Below are 17,742 nucleotides of genomic sequence, written 5' to 3'. Positions count from 1 at the left end.
ACGAACTTGATGAATCGATTCACAAAAAAGAGTTGATTGAAATATCGATTCGTTCGTTTTTCGCACATCACTAATTTTGATACTTAAGAGAGTATATGGTGTAGACATTTGATCGACTATGGTAGATTATTCCAAGAAAATGATTCGAATATGGTTTTAGAAAAAAGTATTTGTAAAAAATAATTTCTAGTGGTAACGAAAGTTAAGTTATTTTTAGTTCAGTATTTTTCATTTTAAGTACTTTTTCCACCACTACAAATTCGGAAATGCAAAGTATCATTTGAAATGCAACTTTATTGCAGTTATCTTGTGGCAGGGCTGAAACGAAGCTTCCTATAACTGAAAGCCAATGCACGGTATTTTAAAGGTAGTCCGATCAGACCACTATGAATGTAAATTAGTTTAAGAAAGAGCCATTTAATAAAAAATCTAATAAAAATGAGAAAGTGATAGCAAATATACGTCTAATTTTTTTTAAAATTTATGAAGACAGTTGGTTTGACTTGTTTACCACCAAGGATTCAATTCTCAAATATATATGATAACTTTTTCTCTAAACTTTTAAAATAGAATTTGGTTTCATGCGCACCGCTGGTTCCATACCTGCCAACTTTTAATCCCTTCCATTGTGATTCTTCCCAGTGAAAAAAATAGTATATATTTACTACCACTTTAAATATAAAAATAAAATTTTATGCCAAATGCGTAAAATTTGGCTGGTATGTAGGTTCACTTTATAAATAGTCTGCGCAGATTACTTATAAAAGTCCGTGTGGAGGCTGAAACTGGTAGGAAAGACACTTCATTCCAGCATATTTTTTAGAATTATAGCAATTATATAGAACTGCTTTTTTTCTCAAGAAAACCTAGATATTGATGAATAATTAAAATAAGAGAAATTATTTGCTCCTCCTTATAACTAGTTAATACTGAAATGGTTTTACTACCAGTGTTTTCTCTTTTCCGTCTCGCTTTCATCCTCGTGTTGTGGTGACACTTTTAAAGAGTGTATTATCCTTATTCTACAAGTTTTATACCTTTTCTGCCAATTTATTTTTTGCAGAAAGCGGAGCACTTAGCATCCCTGCTTTTATGCTTGATTCCTGTTTTAGAAAATTTGATTTGATATAATTTTAATTACCATTACATTTAAATAGATTAAACATACATACAGATCACCACCTGGTTAATTTATTGTATTATTATTGATGATGGAAAAAGAATTAACTTATTGTCTACAATATCACTTCAATAATTATTTCGACACGAAGAAAAACTGTAATATTTTTTATATGCAACATCCGTGTCGTGGAGGTTATAATATTTAAAATCTAATTTAGTAAACCAAGGATCAAATATTAAATACTACTTCTTACTACTTCCGGCTAAAGATTTTCCAGTAAAAAGTAAAAGTTTCTTTACTATACTTTGTTTCCAAAAAAGTTGTAGATATTATTTTTTCTTACTTAATTAACGCAAGTTTTATTAATTATTAAGAATTACTGAGTGTGGAATAATTTTTTTATTAGTAATTTAAACGTTTTGCTTAAGGCAGCCGTTCCCATTTGTTTTGGCTTCGGAACCTTATATCATCCAGCATCTTTTGGCTGAATCTCAAACCTATGAATAAAATTTATAAGATTATAATGCATAAAACGTAAACTCAGCTACCCATAGAAATTTTTTTCCCAGAAAGTGCAAATGTACTATACTTTTAACGCACGGCTGCAAACTGCTACGTTTTTTGCAATATATGTTATAGAATGATAGACTGATAAAATTAAAAGCTTTCAGTACTTTTTATAATTTTGCAAACATTCTAAATGTCATATCACGAGAGAGCCGGAACAAAATGATGTTTCATATAAATTTTTTCATCATTCACATGTAGGTGTCTGACAAAGAAACTTTAAATCAAATTTTCAAATTAAAGAATCTTTCAAAAAAACATAAACTACGCTGCCACTAAACAATATACTATTACTTTTTGTTCTTTAAACAATAGTGGTTGCTAAACGTTTAAAAAAGTAATTTTACATTTCGAGTCGTTAGTAACATTTGAATCAGTGTTGTGAGACTAGCTACTTTACACTGGAAAAGGTTAAATTATTTATTCGTAGTAGTGGACAATATTTTTTAAGGTTTTAATTTATTAAAATATTAGTACAACTTTACTACCACTAGAAAAAGATAATATCTTAAACGACGAGCATTCCGCAGTAATTGGAGGATACCTAATTCCAGATGCAGTCAACTCAGATCCCAAGCTTCAGATGGAGAGGTAAAAGGCCCTTTCAGGGCCTAAAGGCCTCGTACAATCCAAGATGATGATGATGATGATGGAGGATACCTGATCAACAATTTTACCCTGGTCCCAGTTGGGGTCCAAAATTGGCTCAATATAGGTCCCATAAGAACATGCACCGAGGGACCAATATTGAAATGTCTAGAGATTTTAATATTGCTCCGACATCGGGGCAATATAAGTCCTTTAATGGCTGAATATCTATCGGTGATAAATAATTATCGGGTGACTCGGACGATTCTATGTAGGGCCGACATTGGTTGTAAAATATCGGGTGAATCGGACTTTTCTACATAGGGCCGATATTGATTGTAAAGTGGGTGTAAAATATCGGCCCTTTGAACCCTTATTGAACCAAGATACGTGAATATTGGTCCAATGAGGGCCCAAGCTATTTTGCTTCTAAGTGTATACTTTACTTGGATATAACATAATGGCAAAATATTAAGTTTATTTACTTTAAGCAATACAAACTGTATTGAAATACATTGTATTTTCTTAATTGTTTCTGCTATTTTTTAAATTTGCTAAGGATAGGGCCCCCGAAGCTCCGGTACCATTACCTTTAATTTAAATAAATATAATAAACATTTTATAACCGTTTGCGCTGTCTTACGAGCACCTCAAAATACTCCAGTTTCTTGACTCATCCAGTAACTTAAAATACCGTTTGCACTAAATAATTAGCATATTTGAGGTCACCCTCTAGAACCATTAAGAGTCCTTGGAAGTTAAGATTCGGTCATTCAATCAAAATTTATTCCGGGTGGTTCGGTTTTTATTTGAACATTGCATGCTATGCATATCTTAGAAACAGTATTTTATCAACAAAAAAAATCTTTACAGGTCCAAAGATGGCAAAGAAGTGGAAGTGGAGTCAAGTGAAAGATTTAAAGTTTCGATCGACGAGTCAGAAGATACGGTGTCTCTGGTGTTCCAACACGTAACTCCAGATGATGCTGGTTTGTATACTTGCGTGGCTAGTACAAGCAGTGGTAAAATTTCATGTAGTGCAGAGCTCACAGTTCAAGGTAGGCTGAATTATTTATACCACTGTTCGTGCATTATCTATTGTATAGCTAACCCACTATGCTTAAACTATTAGCTTATGCATGATATATTAACCCTATTATAGGTAAAGTAAGGATTGTGACTATCCTGTTTAATCAGGAAAGCGCTTTCTTATGATAAAAAGTGATGACTAAGTCATAGCATAAATTGTCTTCTGATGAGAGAATCATTGTACCCGTGACTGATACAACTAAAAAAATATATAAAGGAAGAGAAAATATAAAATTTATTGTATGAACAAAGTTCGTGTTTTGGCTTAGATATTCAGCTATATTTTTATTTTATTTTATAACCGTAGTTGAACAGCTGACCCAATTTTCGGGTTTATGACTACTATTGTGCAACTTCATAGTCTTGCAATTTTGAACCCAATCCAGAAGACAAGGGAATTCCTGGAACGAGTATTGGGAGAAATTTGCTTTCGTGGAGGACTTTTTGATGGAACTAACTTGCGATTGTATTACATAGAGAGGAAAACCACAAAACATCTCACGGTTAGCTGGACGGAAAGGGGACTCTAACTCATGATCCGTCTACCACAGAGAATAATTTCCTTCAGCTATTTGGTCGGTACGAGCCGGATGCGGAATTCGTATAGACCAGTCATTGTGGGATCGAACCCCGGTCATCTCAATGGGAGGCGAGCTCTCTATCGCCTGAACCATCACCGCTTACCCAGATCTGTTTGACTAATGGATACTCTTTGTTTATATTAAATCAGCACGGAACTCTTTTTTTCGGAAAATGAATTAAAAGTGGCAGCTTGCCAACGAAAAAACTAACTCTTATGAGCACCACCTATGATGGAACCACTTCCTTTCATAAAGCTTTCAGTCCGGTTTCAGATTAAACTTCCGATCGAGGCACTTTTGCACTAGTTTAAGTGACCGGACATAGTTCCTTCGTAACGCTATAGTGGTAAAAAGCAGGTCCAGATAATTTGCTAAAAATTTTTAAGCGGTTGTAAGCTAATTTTCAAAGGACGCGTGTGCTTTATTTTTTTAGCTACCTTTCAAATTCAAATCTTTTTAAAGATGACAGATTTTCAGAGATGCCTGCTACTCCGTGCCCGTATGAGCTTATTCCTTCATGACTTTTGAGCATAGAACAAACCAGCAAAAGATGAATCGGTTGGTGGCGCTACGTGCCAAATACCGAGGTACCCTACATATTCAGCATCCAGTATCCTGCTACTCCGGATAGGACAAAATAATTTAAATCGGTAGAGAGCTACCGATTATATATACCTGTATATCATTCTGCACAATATATATGCTGTATCTGTTTAAGCAAGAGCATTTCCGTTGAATTAAAGTATAAATACCCTACCACTTTCTTTTATAAAAGAGCTTTCTGCATTACTGCAAAAGGAGACTTGTACTTTCGCGGACAGAATTTTCCGGTAAACCTAAAATATAATTTTAAATAGAAAAACTCTTTTCTTTTACATGAATTTTGCTGCTGCTACATTTTTTGGCGAACCACTGGGAGGCATGCAAATGAAAACGCTTCTTCAAACATTAGCTTCCAATTCTTATTCTAAAAATTTTATGATTTATTAGACCAAATTATTTATTAGGAAAACGTAGCGTTATCTTGGGTACTTTTGCATTTACAGAAATGTATAGTGTAAAAAGTTAAGAAAAATAAAATGTTGTAATATATCTTTACTCATGTACTATTGAAAATAAAATTGAAATTAAGTATTAATTTGAAAATTATAGCGATTTTCAGATTATTATTGTTATCCGAGTTGTTTAGAAATATCTCACGTTTGAATATTTATTGTTTCAGTCGAGAGTAAATTAGTGGATTGGACGTTGTAGATGCTTAACTGCTATTCTTAGATTTTATTTCAATCTGCATGACAGTATTTTACAGCTTAGTTTGTAGTGCTGCTTTAAATGTTGTAAAACAGGACTGTTTTGAATAGCAACTTGTTTGAATAGTGGATTTTAAACTAACCGAATAAAAGTATCAAATTGAAACGGCGAGCATTTCAAATTCAATGAAATATGCAATGATTACATACAATTCTAAAAATAAGGGTATAAAAGATCTTGTAAAAACTATTACACATATTTAAAAAATGCAAATTAAATCTAAATTTTGCAAAATTCTAAATAAAGAAAGGTATAAAATAACCGAAGAAAAGTGAATAAATTATAACTTATTTTCAAGAAATAAATTCAGAAAACAAAAGTCTCAAAAGAATATCAAAGTTTAACAAAAATTTAGACCGTAATAGACATATTGCAATATATAATTCGTCCAAATTTATGGAAATAATAGCTCTCCCATTAATATTAAAATACTATATATAGTTTCAACTTCAGTAATACTGCAGTACTTATCCGTATCAGAATTTCACCTAAGAATTTCTCTTTTAGACTAAGCTGACTAGAGTCCTCAAAAGACTGATATTAAACTTTCTAAATGGGCAATCGAAAACCTCACCTACTTACCGTTTCAGTTATATTTTTCAATAATATTTCTGCTAGCAAATCTTCGTAAGGGATTTCTGTTCTCAGAATATTAAATTGGAAAGGTAAAGCAATGAGATCTTAAAATATCCTTACATAACTTTCGCTTACATAACATTCACCACTAGTTTTTTAGTTTCTTGAGGAGGCTGGTCAGCTTACTTTAGACATAACATTAACGATTGAAAACTAGATAGTGCTTACTTAAAGTAATTTGATTAATTATTTGAAGTAATCCAGACCAGAAGCTTTTAGCCTATGAATTACAATTCAACTGCCGAAAAAAAGATCTTAGAGGATTTGTCCACAAAGTTTACAGAAAAACAAATAGTTAGTTTATTTTAAAACCTATCTCAGTTGATTCCTATTATTTTTCCCATAATTCTATTTCATAAATAACCCTCCTATAAAAAATATTTATTCGTCGTTTCATCTCATACCTTTCGAAAAAGTAAGGTGTTTTTGAGGTTAACAGATGTAAAAAAAAACCTGAGGTAGAAAATGGGGTTATGTTTTGCACCAAAAATAACCTCATCAATGAACTTGAGTTTCAATCTCAATTACACCGCATAAAATCATCGTCATAAATAACTCAGCAATACTTTTAGTTGAAATCGGGTGAAATTATTTATACCTCAAAAATACTTATTAGTTTGAGGTGTAGAAAAAATAGCCTGTACACCTCAAAAATAACCACTCTAAGTTGGTTGCTCTTATGTAGATTTCCAACAAGCTCAAAATAACCTTTATGATTAATACAACTTCATACATCTTGATTATACACCTTGAGGGGTTTATCTTTTAAGGTTGTATTTGAAGTAATCTTCAAATAAACCTTAAAACAACCGTGTCACCTCAAAATAAACCTCAAAAACACCTTCACAAATTTTTGCAAAGGATTTTTCAAATCCAAAATTTGACTTTATTTAAGATAATAATGACAATTTGATCTTGAAGAAAGGCTTGAAACTTCTGAGCTAGATTATAGACTTCTATTGTACATTTTTTATAAATTAATATTAAGACTAATTAAATTTGTTTGAAGATAAATAATAATGTAACCACTGTGCAGAATTGTTAATATTTAATTTTAATATTTGATGCAGGTGGTCTTCTTCGTGACCCTGAAGCTCCAAAGTTGTCTTCAGCGATCAAGAAAGTGGATGCAAAAGAAGGTTCTTCGGCATTACTTGAAATGACGGCTACAGGGTTTCCTAAGCCTGTCATAACATGGTAAGAAGTTAAACATTTTAACAACAGTAATTAAAATATATGTGCTATAGAAAAATGCATAATAAGTATAATAATAGCTTATTTGAAAGTTCTAAGGAAAGTTTTTATGCCTTTTTGGAGGATTTTTTCTCGCATTACCTCACTAATTAAAAAAGTCATATGCCTTTAGAAATTATAATATTTTTTATCATCTTTTTGGAACAGCCTACTCTAAAAATCAAAAAGAATCAAGTCTCAAATGATAGTTTCCGTTGCCGTGAAGAAAAATGCACCCGAAATAGCGTACAAATTACAATAGTAGCAATGCTTCTAAATGCAGCTAAAAAATAAGAGAAATCCAAAATATTGAAATTTGGATTTCGCTTTTTTTTTATAGTAATGCAGCTAAAAAATAAGCGAAAGCCAAAATATTGAAATTTGTTAATCATTGATCAAATTTTAAATAAATAATCCCAAAGAAAATGAAGCGGTTAAATATTACCGTAAGATTGAAAACTTCATTCATCTCTGAAATAAACAAATACGAAATAACAGTCGACATGTTCCAAGCGCATCAAATATAGACGGCTATTTTTCACGGCTTATTTTGTCAGATATTCACGCCTGGCAAATTTTGAAAATGGGCTCCTATTTTTGAGGCGCTTGAAGCACGTTGACTGTTATTTCTTATTTGTTTATTTCTGAAGTAAATGAAGTTTTAAATCAGTTAACATTGCTCAAATGGTTGTTCTACCAGGAACTTCCTAGCCCACACATTATTCAACTATACTAGCAGCAAGACTAACTTTTAAGCATTGCCAAAGAAACGGTAGTCTGTTGACATCATTTTCAAGTGGTTTTGCAAATTACGCTTTTTATCGCCAAATTCGGCGACTTTTTAAACCTAGAAGGAATTTCGATAAAAAGAATTTAATTCGAAAGGATTAATTAGAAATAAATTAATTAGAATATACTGAACTAGAATATAAAATTTTTACTAAATAATTGTCAAATATCAATCGATATACTCTACTTACATTTATCACCATTCACGGAAAACCTGTTTTTTTTTTTCTTTGACGCATGAAGTGTAAATTTATTTGTGAGAATAAATTTTGCTTAAGTCACTATCCGTAGCAAATTTAACAACTATTCATTGTGCATCGGTAGAATTTAGTTAGTCTTTAGAACTGTAAAGTACTAAGAATGAAATAGACAAAAAAAAAAGCTTATGACTATAAAAATGAAAAGTTTTACACTATAAAAATGAAAAATTTTACTCTAGAACGTATGCATCCCCTCCAACTGCTACGGAATTTCCGTAGTTTCAGAAATCTTCTTTTCAGACGGTAGCAAAATTAATGTCTTAATATTTAAAAAAAATTAATTTCAGCGTAACTTGTCCACTATTACTTATAAAATGGCTAGATTCTTAAGTTCTGATAAAAGTTTCATGAGAGATCCATTTGCTTTAAAAATTTCTAATTTGGTTCGCTGCCACTAGAAAGAATTATTTTCAAAATCTTCATAAGTTGGAGGGTATGCGTATGCTTGCATTTACTTAAACGAACACCAATACAAAGCATAATGAAATAGTGATAAAATTCATTATTCTTTTACCATCTTCTACTAGTCATTTAAAGAAGAAAATAATAAAGAAAGAATAGGGTACTTTCAACTCAAGAAGAAATGATTATACCTAACCATACGATTTACATCCGATTTAATTGGATACCCGTAAGCCACGTCACGTTTGTTTTTTGAACCTGATTGGTTTCTAGATTGACAAATGCTACGATTTATCTACGATGACGTCACTTGCAAGAAACCATTTATATAGAAAGGATTACAAGAAAAATATAAGGAAGCAACGCTTGTTAATAATTGAGCCAAGCTTTCTTTCTTTTTATTTTCACCATCGCGCATTTTGAAAGTTCTCCCATAATATTAATTAAAAGTATTCTAACGTTCCTCTTAATTTAATTATTCTGTAATTAGTGTATTTTGCTAGCGATTTTAATGTAAATATGAATAGTGAAGAAGAGCTAGGAAAATTACGTGATTTCTTAAGAAACATTTATGGAAACGTCAATCCAGCTTATTGTACGGCAAGAGTACAAACAACAATGGATGCAGATTTTGCAAACCATGAAATGAAACGTTGTTAGGTTTATGAAAGTCAATTCAGCTACAACTATCTGAAAGGTTGGAAAAAAATTGATTATTGGGTAACCCACGATATTCTTATTTTATCATTCATTATTTACTATTAAAACCATTTATTGGCTAATAGGACCAAAGATGGAGAAGAGTTGAAGATGGGAGACAAGTACGTAATGCTCCAAGAGGACGACGAATCCTTTACAATGGCAATAAAGAATCTTACTCAAGATGACACTGGGAAATACTGTGCAGAAGCCATTAATGATATGGGCAAAGACGACATTACTTATGATCTCAAAGTCACAAGTAATATATCATCCATGCTTTTTCTTCAAACATGAAATGTATTTTATTTCTCACATACGCTTCCAGCAATATTTAGAGTTTACTTTACATTAACCATGCGAGTATTTTTAAACGTTTAAAATATGCTATAGTTGCAATAAAAATTTTCCTTATAAAAAACGTTAATTTTAAATTTTATTTTGAATCTTTTAAATTCATTTGGATGAAAAAGATATGTTGGGGTTAAAAATTTGCCCCATATACAAAAACAAACCCCTCTTGTTGAAAGACATTTTATGAACCACTTACGAACATATCATATTTCATTTAAAAGGAGGTAATATCAATTTTATGGGAGGAGATAGAAGTATATTCAATTCAGTTGCTTAGACCAGGTTACAATTATAATGCAAATAATTTCAATTCTTTTAAAATTTGCTATCTGAACTAAAATAAAATCATGAATCAAGTTTTTTTTATATTTTATTAATGAAAATGCTAAACAAGGGAGCGGGTCGTCGAACACAGCTGAATCGAAAAATTGTTTCTGGTATCCTTACAAGTATTAAAATTCTCATACAACACCCCAATAATATAATATTTACCTGCTATATAATATATATTTACAATCAATATATATTTCATATGTGACAGGCGGTATAATAACATACATAATGATGTTCATGCTTATAATTGCCAAAACTAGTTTAATTTTGATTCATACGAGGGTATTAAGAAGAATATTTGATTTTATAGGCTTTATTAATAAAAAAAGGAAATTGCCAGCCACGCTCAAAGGAATTGCGAATTTGTTAAGTGCGATGAGTGAGTTTGCTGCTCACATTCCTGATCTTTCAACTTAGCACTTGGAGCCATTTGAGGCACATAACTTTTCAAATCAGGGAAAAATCTTGATCCACATATTTGTAATTTTTTTAGCAATCTTTATTTTTAAGCGATGTTTACATTTTAGAACAATAACTATTGTAAGCACATAGTTATTGTTCTAAAAAGAAAAGTATGACATAGTAAAGAGAATAAGAACGCTTATAACTTTTTACGTAAGTCAAGATACTCAACTCATTGCCCACAGATATCCAAAACGTTATCAACTCTGCCCAACTTAAACGCAGAAATTTTTTTTTCCTTTTAAATAACTATAAAACTATTAACACTAACTGTAAAATAGTTACTATAAGACTTAAAGTCATAGACTGCTCACTACGCTCTTAATTTCACCCCGAAGCACCATAGAGTGCCACACTTTAAAAAAATGATTTAGGCAAAAATTGGTAGAATATTACTTGCCTTTCATAATTATAAAGATAAAATTGCTGCGATAAATTCACGAATTTTTTTTAGGTTTCTAATACTCAGGCCTGCCAACTACTACGCTTTTTGAAATATATCTTTGATAGAGAATCATCAAACCTTTCAGAATTTTTAGTAATATTATCAAAATTTTAACAGCCTCGCCACGAGAAGGCTAGAACGTTTGATTTGAAGAATCATTTGCGTGTAGTGGTGCGAAAAATAAATTGAAATAAAAAAAGAATCTTACATTAACCCTTTTGAAGGCCGTGGTAAGTATACTTACCACCACGTTTTACCACTTTTAATTTAGGTTTCCATTTTTCAATAACTTCAGTTTTCTTGAAGTGAGTTTGAATAAAATTGGTAACCATTTGTCACTTTTAAAAAACGTATAAAAGTTTTAAAATACATAATTCCTTTTGAAGTTGTAGCATTTAAGGAATTTATTTTATAAATAAAGAAAAATAAAAGTCAGTAAGTTACTAATAGGTCATGTTAAATATATTTACCACCAAAAAAATGGCATTTTTATAAACTAAATGAGTTTTTTTTATATCAATTACTGTTCTTAAAATAATTTCAATTCCAAAAATACTTTAATTTATATTTACTGGAAATAAAGGGCCCGTTAAAGGGTTAAAACGTAAACACTCGAAGAAATTTTTACAAAAAGAGTAGAAAGTTGGCTGCCTGTATACTTTTTTTAATTATTATTTTTATCCATATTTGTTCATTAAAATATTATTTTTGGAGTCATCAATTAATTCTAAAAATAATGTTCGTCCACAACGGAAAAATTCTAACTTAAGTTTTTTAGAAAATATCAATATTAGTCTTTCACTACTTGCATTTTCAATGATGAAAAAAAATTGAAGGTTTTTAATCACCCAAACACTTTTTTTAAACAATTAAAAAAATTCCGAAGAATAGGAAACTATTAACAAAGATTACAGAACACTACATAAGTAGATTACTCGAGTTTGAAATTTAAACTTGCTATGTTCTCATTTGTTTAAGAGGCGACACGTGACTTTTTACACGATGTAGCAAAGTTAACTGTTTACTGACCCAATAACCAAACCGCATATATTTACGTCACTCATTTTCAACATTAAATGAAGCGTTTTGTTTTCATCTGATAGGGACTAAAATTTCTTTCTCTCACAAAGAACACAATCGAATCAGGTGAATCTTTTGGCTGTCTAGGAAGATTGAATTGGAAAATTTTTTTTATACTAATCTCACGAAGAATTGTGTGCGACGTTGACTGTAGAAGGATAACAACATGCCGCAGGCATTTAGCGAGATAACGAGATTGCTCAGCCAGGTTTTTTTACTGAGTTATTGCAATACTGCATGCGTATCTTCTGAATTTTTCAAATTACTGGAAGAGCCGTGGTGGCTCCTGGAATAGAGCACTATTCATTATTCTCGGGTTCGAATCCCAGCGATGACTGGTCAATACAAAATCCGTCCCCAGCTCTCACCGACCAACATGCTGACAAAAAATATCCTCAGTAGAAGACGGATCGTGGGTCAGAGTTCCTTTGAAAGCTTACCATGTAAGGTTTCCGTGATTTTCCACACCATGTAACAAAATTGAGGGTTAGTTTTATCAAAAAGTCCTCCGAGAAGGCTATCAAAAGTCCCCACAAATTTTAGATTGGGCTCAAAATTACAAGACTAATGAGTTGGTAGTATAAAGTTAAAATTGGGTCGACATTTCAACGACGGATATAAAATAATATATATTAGTAGTAATAAATGAATGAGTTATTTCTTTGAAAAAGAAAATTAAAATGAAATAGTTTTAATACATCTTTTAAATTTTTACTACTATTACAGAAAGCTAGAGTAAATTTTTAACTGTCCAAAAAACGATATTTATCGTTTCTCGATGTAGATAGGTCCATAGTGCTGAGAACATAGGTAACATCATACCAAATATTATTTAACTTTTCAAGATTCGTAGCAGAGAAATAATATTGTACAGAAAGTATTTCATTTTTTGCCAGATTTTTTTAGAAATTGCAAAACTCATTTATTGCAAAACATATAAATAAACTTGTGTTTTTAATTTTCATAAAAATATTTTTTGAAAATGGAAGTGATAGCTGAAGAGATTAAATTTACGTTATTAAATTACATAATAAATTTAAAGGATTATTAATTTTTTTTTATAAAAGAGAGATTATATTCATTCTTGTGTAACAAAAGTATCCACTTTTTTTCCTGAAAATTCGACTTAAACAAGTTTAATTTATCACTATTTCATAAGAAATAATTAATGTTTTAGGTCCTCCGAAAATTCTCAAGCAAATGGAAGGAACCGAAGTTATGCTTGATGAGGATATTGAATTTTGTGTAGAAGTTGATGGCTCTCCGGAACCAACTGTTTCATGGTAATACACTTAACCCATTTTACCCTACGTCTTTTTAAATCAAACTTCCTTTTTACAAAAAGAAAAAAGGGGTAGCTCAATTGTCTCCCTTTTAGGATTTGTTTTGCGGAAGTCTACTTTAATATATTATTAAAGTAAACTCCGCAACTTTAAGTAAAGTAGTATAGTAACGTAGACTACTTTTATATATTATAAAGGAAGTCTACTTTAATATATATTTTTGTTTACTTTAATATATTATTTATATAATATTTGCATTTGCATCTAATGTCATTACATAGTGCTTTTCTTAAGCTAAAGTGGTAGCTTATGGAAAGAAATATCCATTTGTAGATAAATATACACTACAACTTTTTTTCACATATGTATTTTTCATATATAACCACTTTTTGTGGCTGCACATTAATTGGTTACTAAGTTATTAACGATTGAATTCTCAAGCGTTGAATTCTAAAGGTCATCAAGATCTGTAAAGTTCTTTTTTCAAATAGTGTAATATGAGCCCTGGTGGCTATGGGGATAGAATACTCACCTCCTAATTAGGTGACTCGGGTTCGAATCTCAGCGATGACTGTTTGATACGAATCCCGCTCCCGGATCACAGTGTTGACGTAAAATATCTACAGTGGTAGACAAATCATGGGTTAGAGTCCCTTTGCCGTCAGGCTTAACATTGGTGGGTTCTGTAGTTTCTCTCTCCATGCAATGCAATTGCAGGTTAAATATAGCAAAAAGTCCTCCGTGAAGGCAAATTTCTCCCAATATTCGATAAAGGAGTTCCCTTGTCTTCTAGATTAGGTTTAAAATTACAAGGATACGGAGTTGAAAATTAGTAGTCGTAAACCCAAAAATTGGGTTGGCTGTTCAAAGACGATTATAAAATAAATTAAAATGCTAGAATATATCATGCGTATAGGCTAAAATTGGATAACTCTAAAACACCTGTTTTTAAAAAACTGCTTTATATTATTTATGCTTTGTATTAACAACACACCTAATTATGAGACGCACTACCCGGATGAAGTTATTTGTTCTTTAAAGATTATTGATTTTTAAGTAAAATATGCAAATAAAAACTCACTATTGAAATATTAAATTAACATATTTATGAATAACATAATATTTCCAATTATTTACATAAAAAAACGAATAAGAATTCTTTAAACAAATTTAGAATTCATTTTACCACCATGAAAACCTTTTCTTTATAATTAACTACTTAACGATAAATTTTCTCGTCCTGCAACCTCAAACGAAAATGAAAATTAATTTTGTGATTCTGATAAACTCTTATGAGACATTTTGACTGACAGATTTTAGAATATTCCCAGATGTCCGCAATAGTCCTCATCGTATGCTTATCACCCTTATTGTATGCTTATCACATTAGGTGTGGACATAGCATGTACCTATCAGAGTCAAAAACCCCTTTATAACTGACTATTTTAGTTCTCGAAAAATTTAGAAGTCAAATTATTCTTTTTTTTATTTCCAATGCCCACCTGTGTTGACATTTCGTCAATTCAGGCAGAAATCAAATTATAAACATGTTGATTTTTTTCAAATTCAGAATTTCAATTCAGTAGCTTTAAAAACAAATATGTTATAGGCCAAATGAAACAACTACAAGGTATCTTTAAGATCCAATTACATCCCATATTTTATGTTTATTTCAGGTGCAAGGATGGTCAGGCTTTAGTTCCATCTGAAAGAATTATAATTACATCGGAGGATAAAGTTCAGAAACTAGTTATTAAAAAAGCCAAAGTCGAGGATTCTGGTAATTATTCCTGCATCATCAAAAACGAAAATGGTAGCCAAGGGAGCTATGGAGCTTGCAAAGTAAACTGTAAGTATAACGAAACCATTGATATAAAACAAAAACATAGATCAATTGTATTAAATTTTCCCCACAAAACTCCTAAACCTACGAAGTTATATGTAACTTCTAAAACGACGAGGGGCAATCTAAATTGGCGGTTTTCAATCCCAGTTGGCTATTCCCAAGTTGGCTAACCCAGCGGTCGCCAAACTAAAAAAAGCTTATGAGTAAATCTTTTTCGAAAAATAAAAACTAATGGCACAATTATTAAATTCTTTTTTTCCCTTGGAGACTCAAAAATATGCTTATTGTTCGTGATGTGTTAGTTATATCAAACTGCGAATTTCAATCTATAATCATAATAATTAGGTTAAATTATACTAATTATTAATACTGATAAATAACAACCGTCACACCTAATACTTTTAAAAAATACGTTATGAAAAAACTCAACAAAATAAATAATTATGCTTTAACTTTAAAATCAAAAGGCAAAATATGGGAAAATATTCAAGACAATTGGAAATTTCTCTGCTACCAACCCCATAAGGAAGCAGTAACCCATTTTATGTTTAAAACAGGCCACGATTGCTCTTCAGAACATTTATGTAACATAAAAATTCTTCAAAGCAAAGCATGACCAATTTGTGACACAGGTGTATTAAACTCCGATCACCTCTTATTGTGCAAGGGACTAGATAGGAACTCCCAGAAAAGTGGGAATGTCACAAAATTTTATTGGGACGCAAGAACTCTCACGAATTGTCACTAACTTTACCTTTTTCATGTTAATGTTTAAAATTTTATATTGTTGAAATGTTGTTGTTATTTTTCTGCTTCTTTGTGATGCAGTGAGCTGTCAAATTTTCTGGATTAAATTCCTAATAAAGCCATATGAAACACAGATTAAATTTCAAGAAGTAACAAAAGTAAAAAATGTTGCATGAGCAGCAATGAATTTGCACTCTTTTTGTAGCTGCAATTTAACCTTTTGCACTCCGAGTACTTTAACCTCTTCAGAGCCGAGACATTCATTAGGATACCCCACCAAATGCAGGATACCCACAACCCGGAATAAAATAAAAAGCGGAAACGAATTTTTCGCAAGACTGCTTAAAATTTCATAAAGCTAATTGCCAATTAATTTTTAAAAATAAGTTTCGAAGTTTTCACATCACGCTAAATGAAAGGAAAATATTTTTTATCAGATACGAATACTTCAAAGTATTTTTTTCTTCTTCAAAATTTAGCTACATCTATAAAACAATTTATAAGCCGAGCTTGGTCAAAACATATCAGGTCTGAAGAAGTTAGTTAACATGTTGTTTGAACTAATGTAAGCACTAAATCATCTAAACTATATAGTAAAATATTTTTTTAAAAATTCATAAAATTAATGTCAACGCCAATGTGAATTTGATTATGCGAGATGTCAACTTGCTCCGGACTGCGGATATATATTTTCGAGTGGTAGTCTCTTAAATATAAAAATTTTAAATTTAAGAATGATAATTTTTGATGTCCACTCAGAAGGCACATTGAACTGCAAAGGAATGACACACACACATTACCATAGCATTCACAGAATGCTAAATTAAAAAAACTTGCAAACAATGTAAATCTGATAAATGAAAAAAAAATATCGTTTCTTTTTTCTTAAATTTAGAATTCATATTAAATTAATGAGTACTATAATTATAAATTAATGTGTACTCTAAATGTAGGACTTTCTCAGGAACTATTAAACCCATTTCGTTCAAATTTTGTATTCTGCCATGTGAAATTACATTCTTTAAAATGATGTAAAAATTGTATACTTTACAATTGAAAATTCTTTTGATAATTATTTGATAAAATAATAAATATTTCCCAAAATTTATTAGATGTATTATCTTTGGATAAACGAATTTTATAATTGTGTACAAAAATTTATCAATTCGCTTTAAAAGTTCTCGAGATAAGGAGAAATACGAAAAAAGTAAAAATAACATTAAGGCGCCTCAACTTTGGACCACTCTCCTGAGTAAACTATTGAGACATATTTCCTAGATTGCGACCACCCCCTATATTTTGGGGGTTATTAATTCGAATCCTGGTCCGCTATTTTTTTGGTGCATTGTACAATATTAATGTTGTTTTCATCATTTCTTATCTATAAATTATATCAGATAATGTTTATGAATTATAAAACGTTCTATTTAATTTTGTCAGCCCCTGCCAAATTTATTAAAGGATTGAATGACATCACCATCAACGCTGGAGAAGATGCCAAGTTATCAGTTGCTATTTCAGGAGATCCAAGTCCAGTTGTCAAATGGTAAGATTTTCCAAACATGGCTATAAAGATATTTAATTTTACACACAATATTATAAGATTTCGATAAAATTGGATTTAAAGAAGACACCTTATGAATATTGCATGCCCACACCTGTTTTCTTCGATTTTCAACCCCCGTGTTTACTTCTTATTCCTCATTGTTTTTATTTCTCTCCTTAAATGTTTATGTTTTTCAAAAATAAACTAATATAATTTTGTTAATAAAAACATTATTATTTTAATTTTATGGACGAACATTATGCTAGTATATTAATCATAATAAAATGGATGATTTAATCTTTGGACTGTTTTTGTTTTTTTTTTGGTTACCTCTAACATCAGTTCAAGATCGAGCTTAAAAAACAAAG

The 17,742-nt window shown here is 30.8% G+C and overlaps 1 protein-coding gene across 4 annotated transcripts in view; it reads left to right on the top strand.

Annotated features, from left to right (window-relative positions):
• LOC107440440 (protein Obscurin) overlaps window positions 1–17,742 on the top strand; it is a 276,955-nt gene that overhangs the window by 92,642 nt on the left and 166,571 nt on the right. For 2 of the 4 annotated variants that reach the window (XM_087164068.1, XM_087164069.1), the window contains 6 exons: window positions 3,152–3,336; window positions 6,966–7,092; window positions 9,365–9,540; window positions 13,130–13,235; window positions 14,912–15,084; window positions 17,269–17,374. In XM_087164068.1, the coding sequence (XP_087020194.1) occupies window positions 3,152–3,336; window positions 6,966–7,092; window positions 9,365–9,540; window positions 13,130–13,235; window positions 14,912–15,084; window positions 17,269–17,374 (873 nt within the window). The remainder of the gene's footprint in view (window positions 1–3,151; window positions 3,337–6,965; window positions 7,093–9,364; window positions 9,541–13,129; window positions 13,236–14,911; window positions 15,085–17,268; window positions 17,375–17,742) is intronic. The other 2 variants (XM_087164070.1, XM_087164071.1) reach the window with 1 other exon arrangement.

This window comes from Parasteatoda tepidariorum, chromosome 5 (genome assembly GCF_982258835.1).
Source record: "Parasteatoda tepidariorum strain Cologne lab strain chromosome 5, Ptep-v5.0, whole genome shotgun sequence".
Lineage (NCBI taxonomy): Eukaryota > Metazoa > Arthropoda > Arachnida > Araneae > Theridiidae > Parasteatoda > Parasteatoda tepidariorum.
This window is presented reverse-complemented; position numbering and strand designations above follow the sequence as displayed.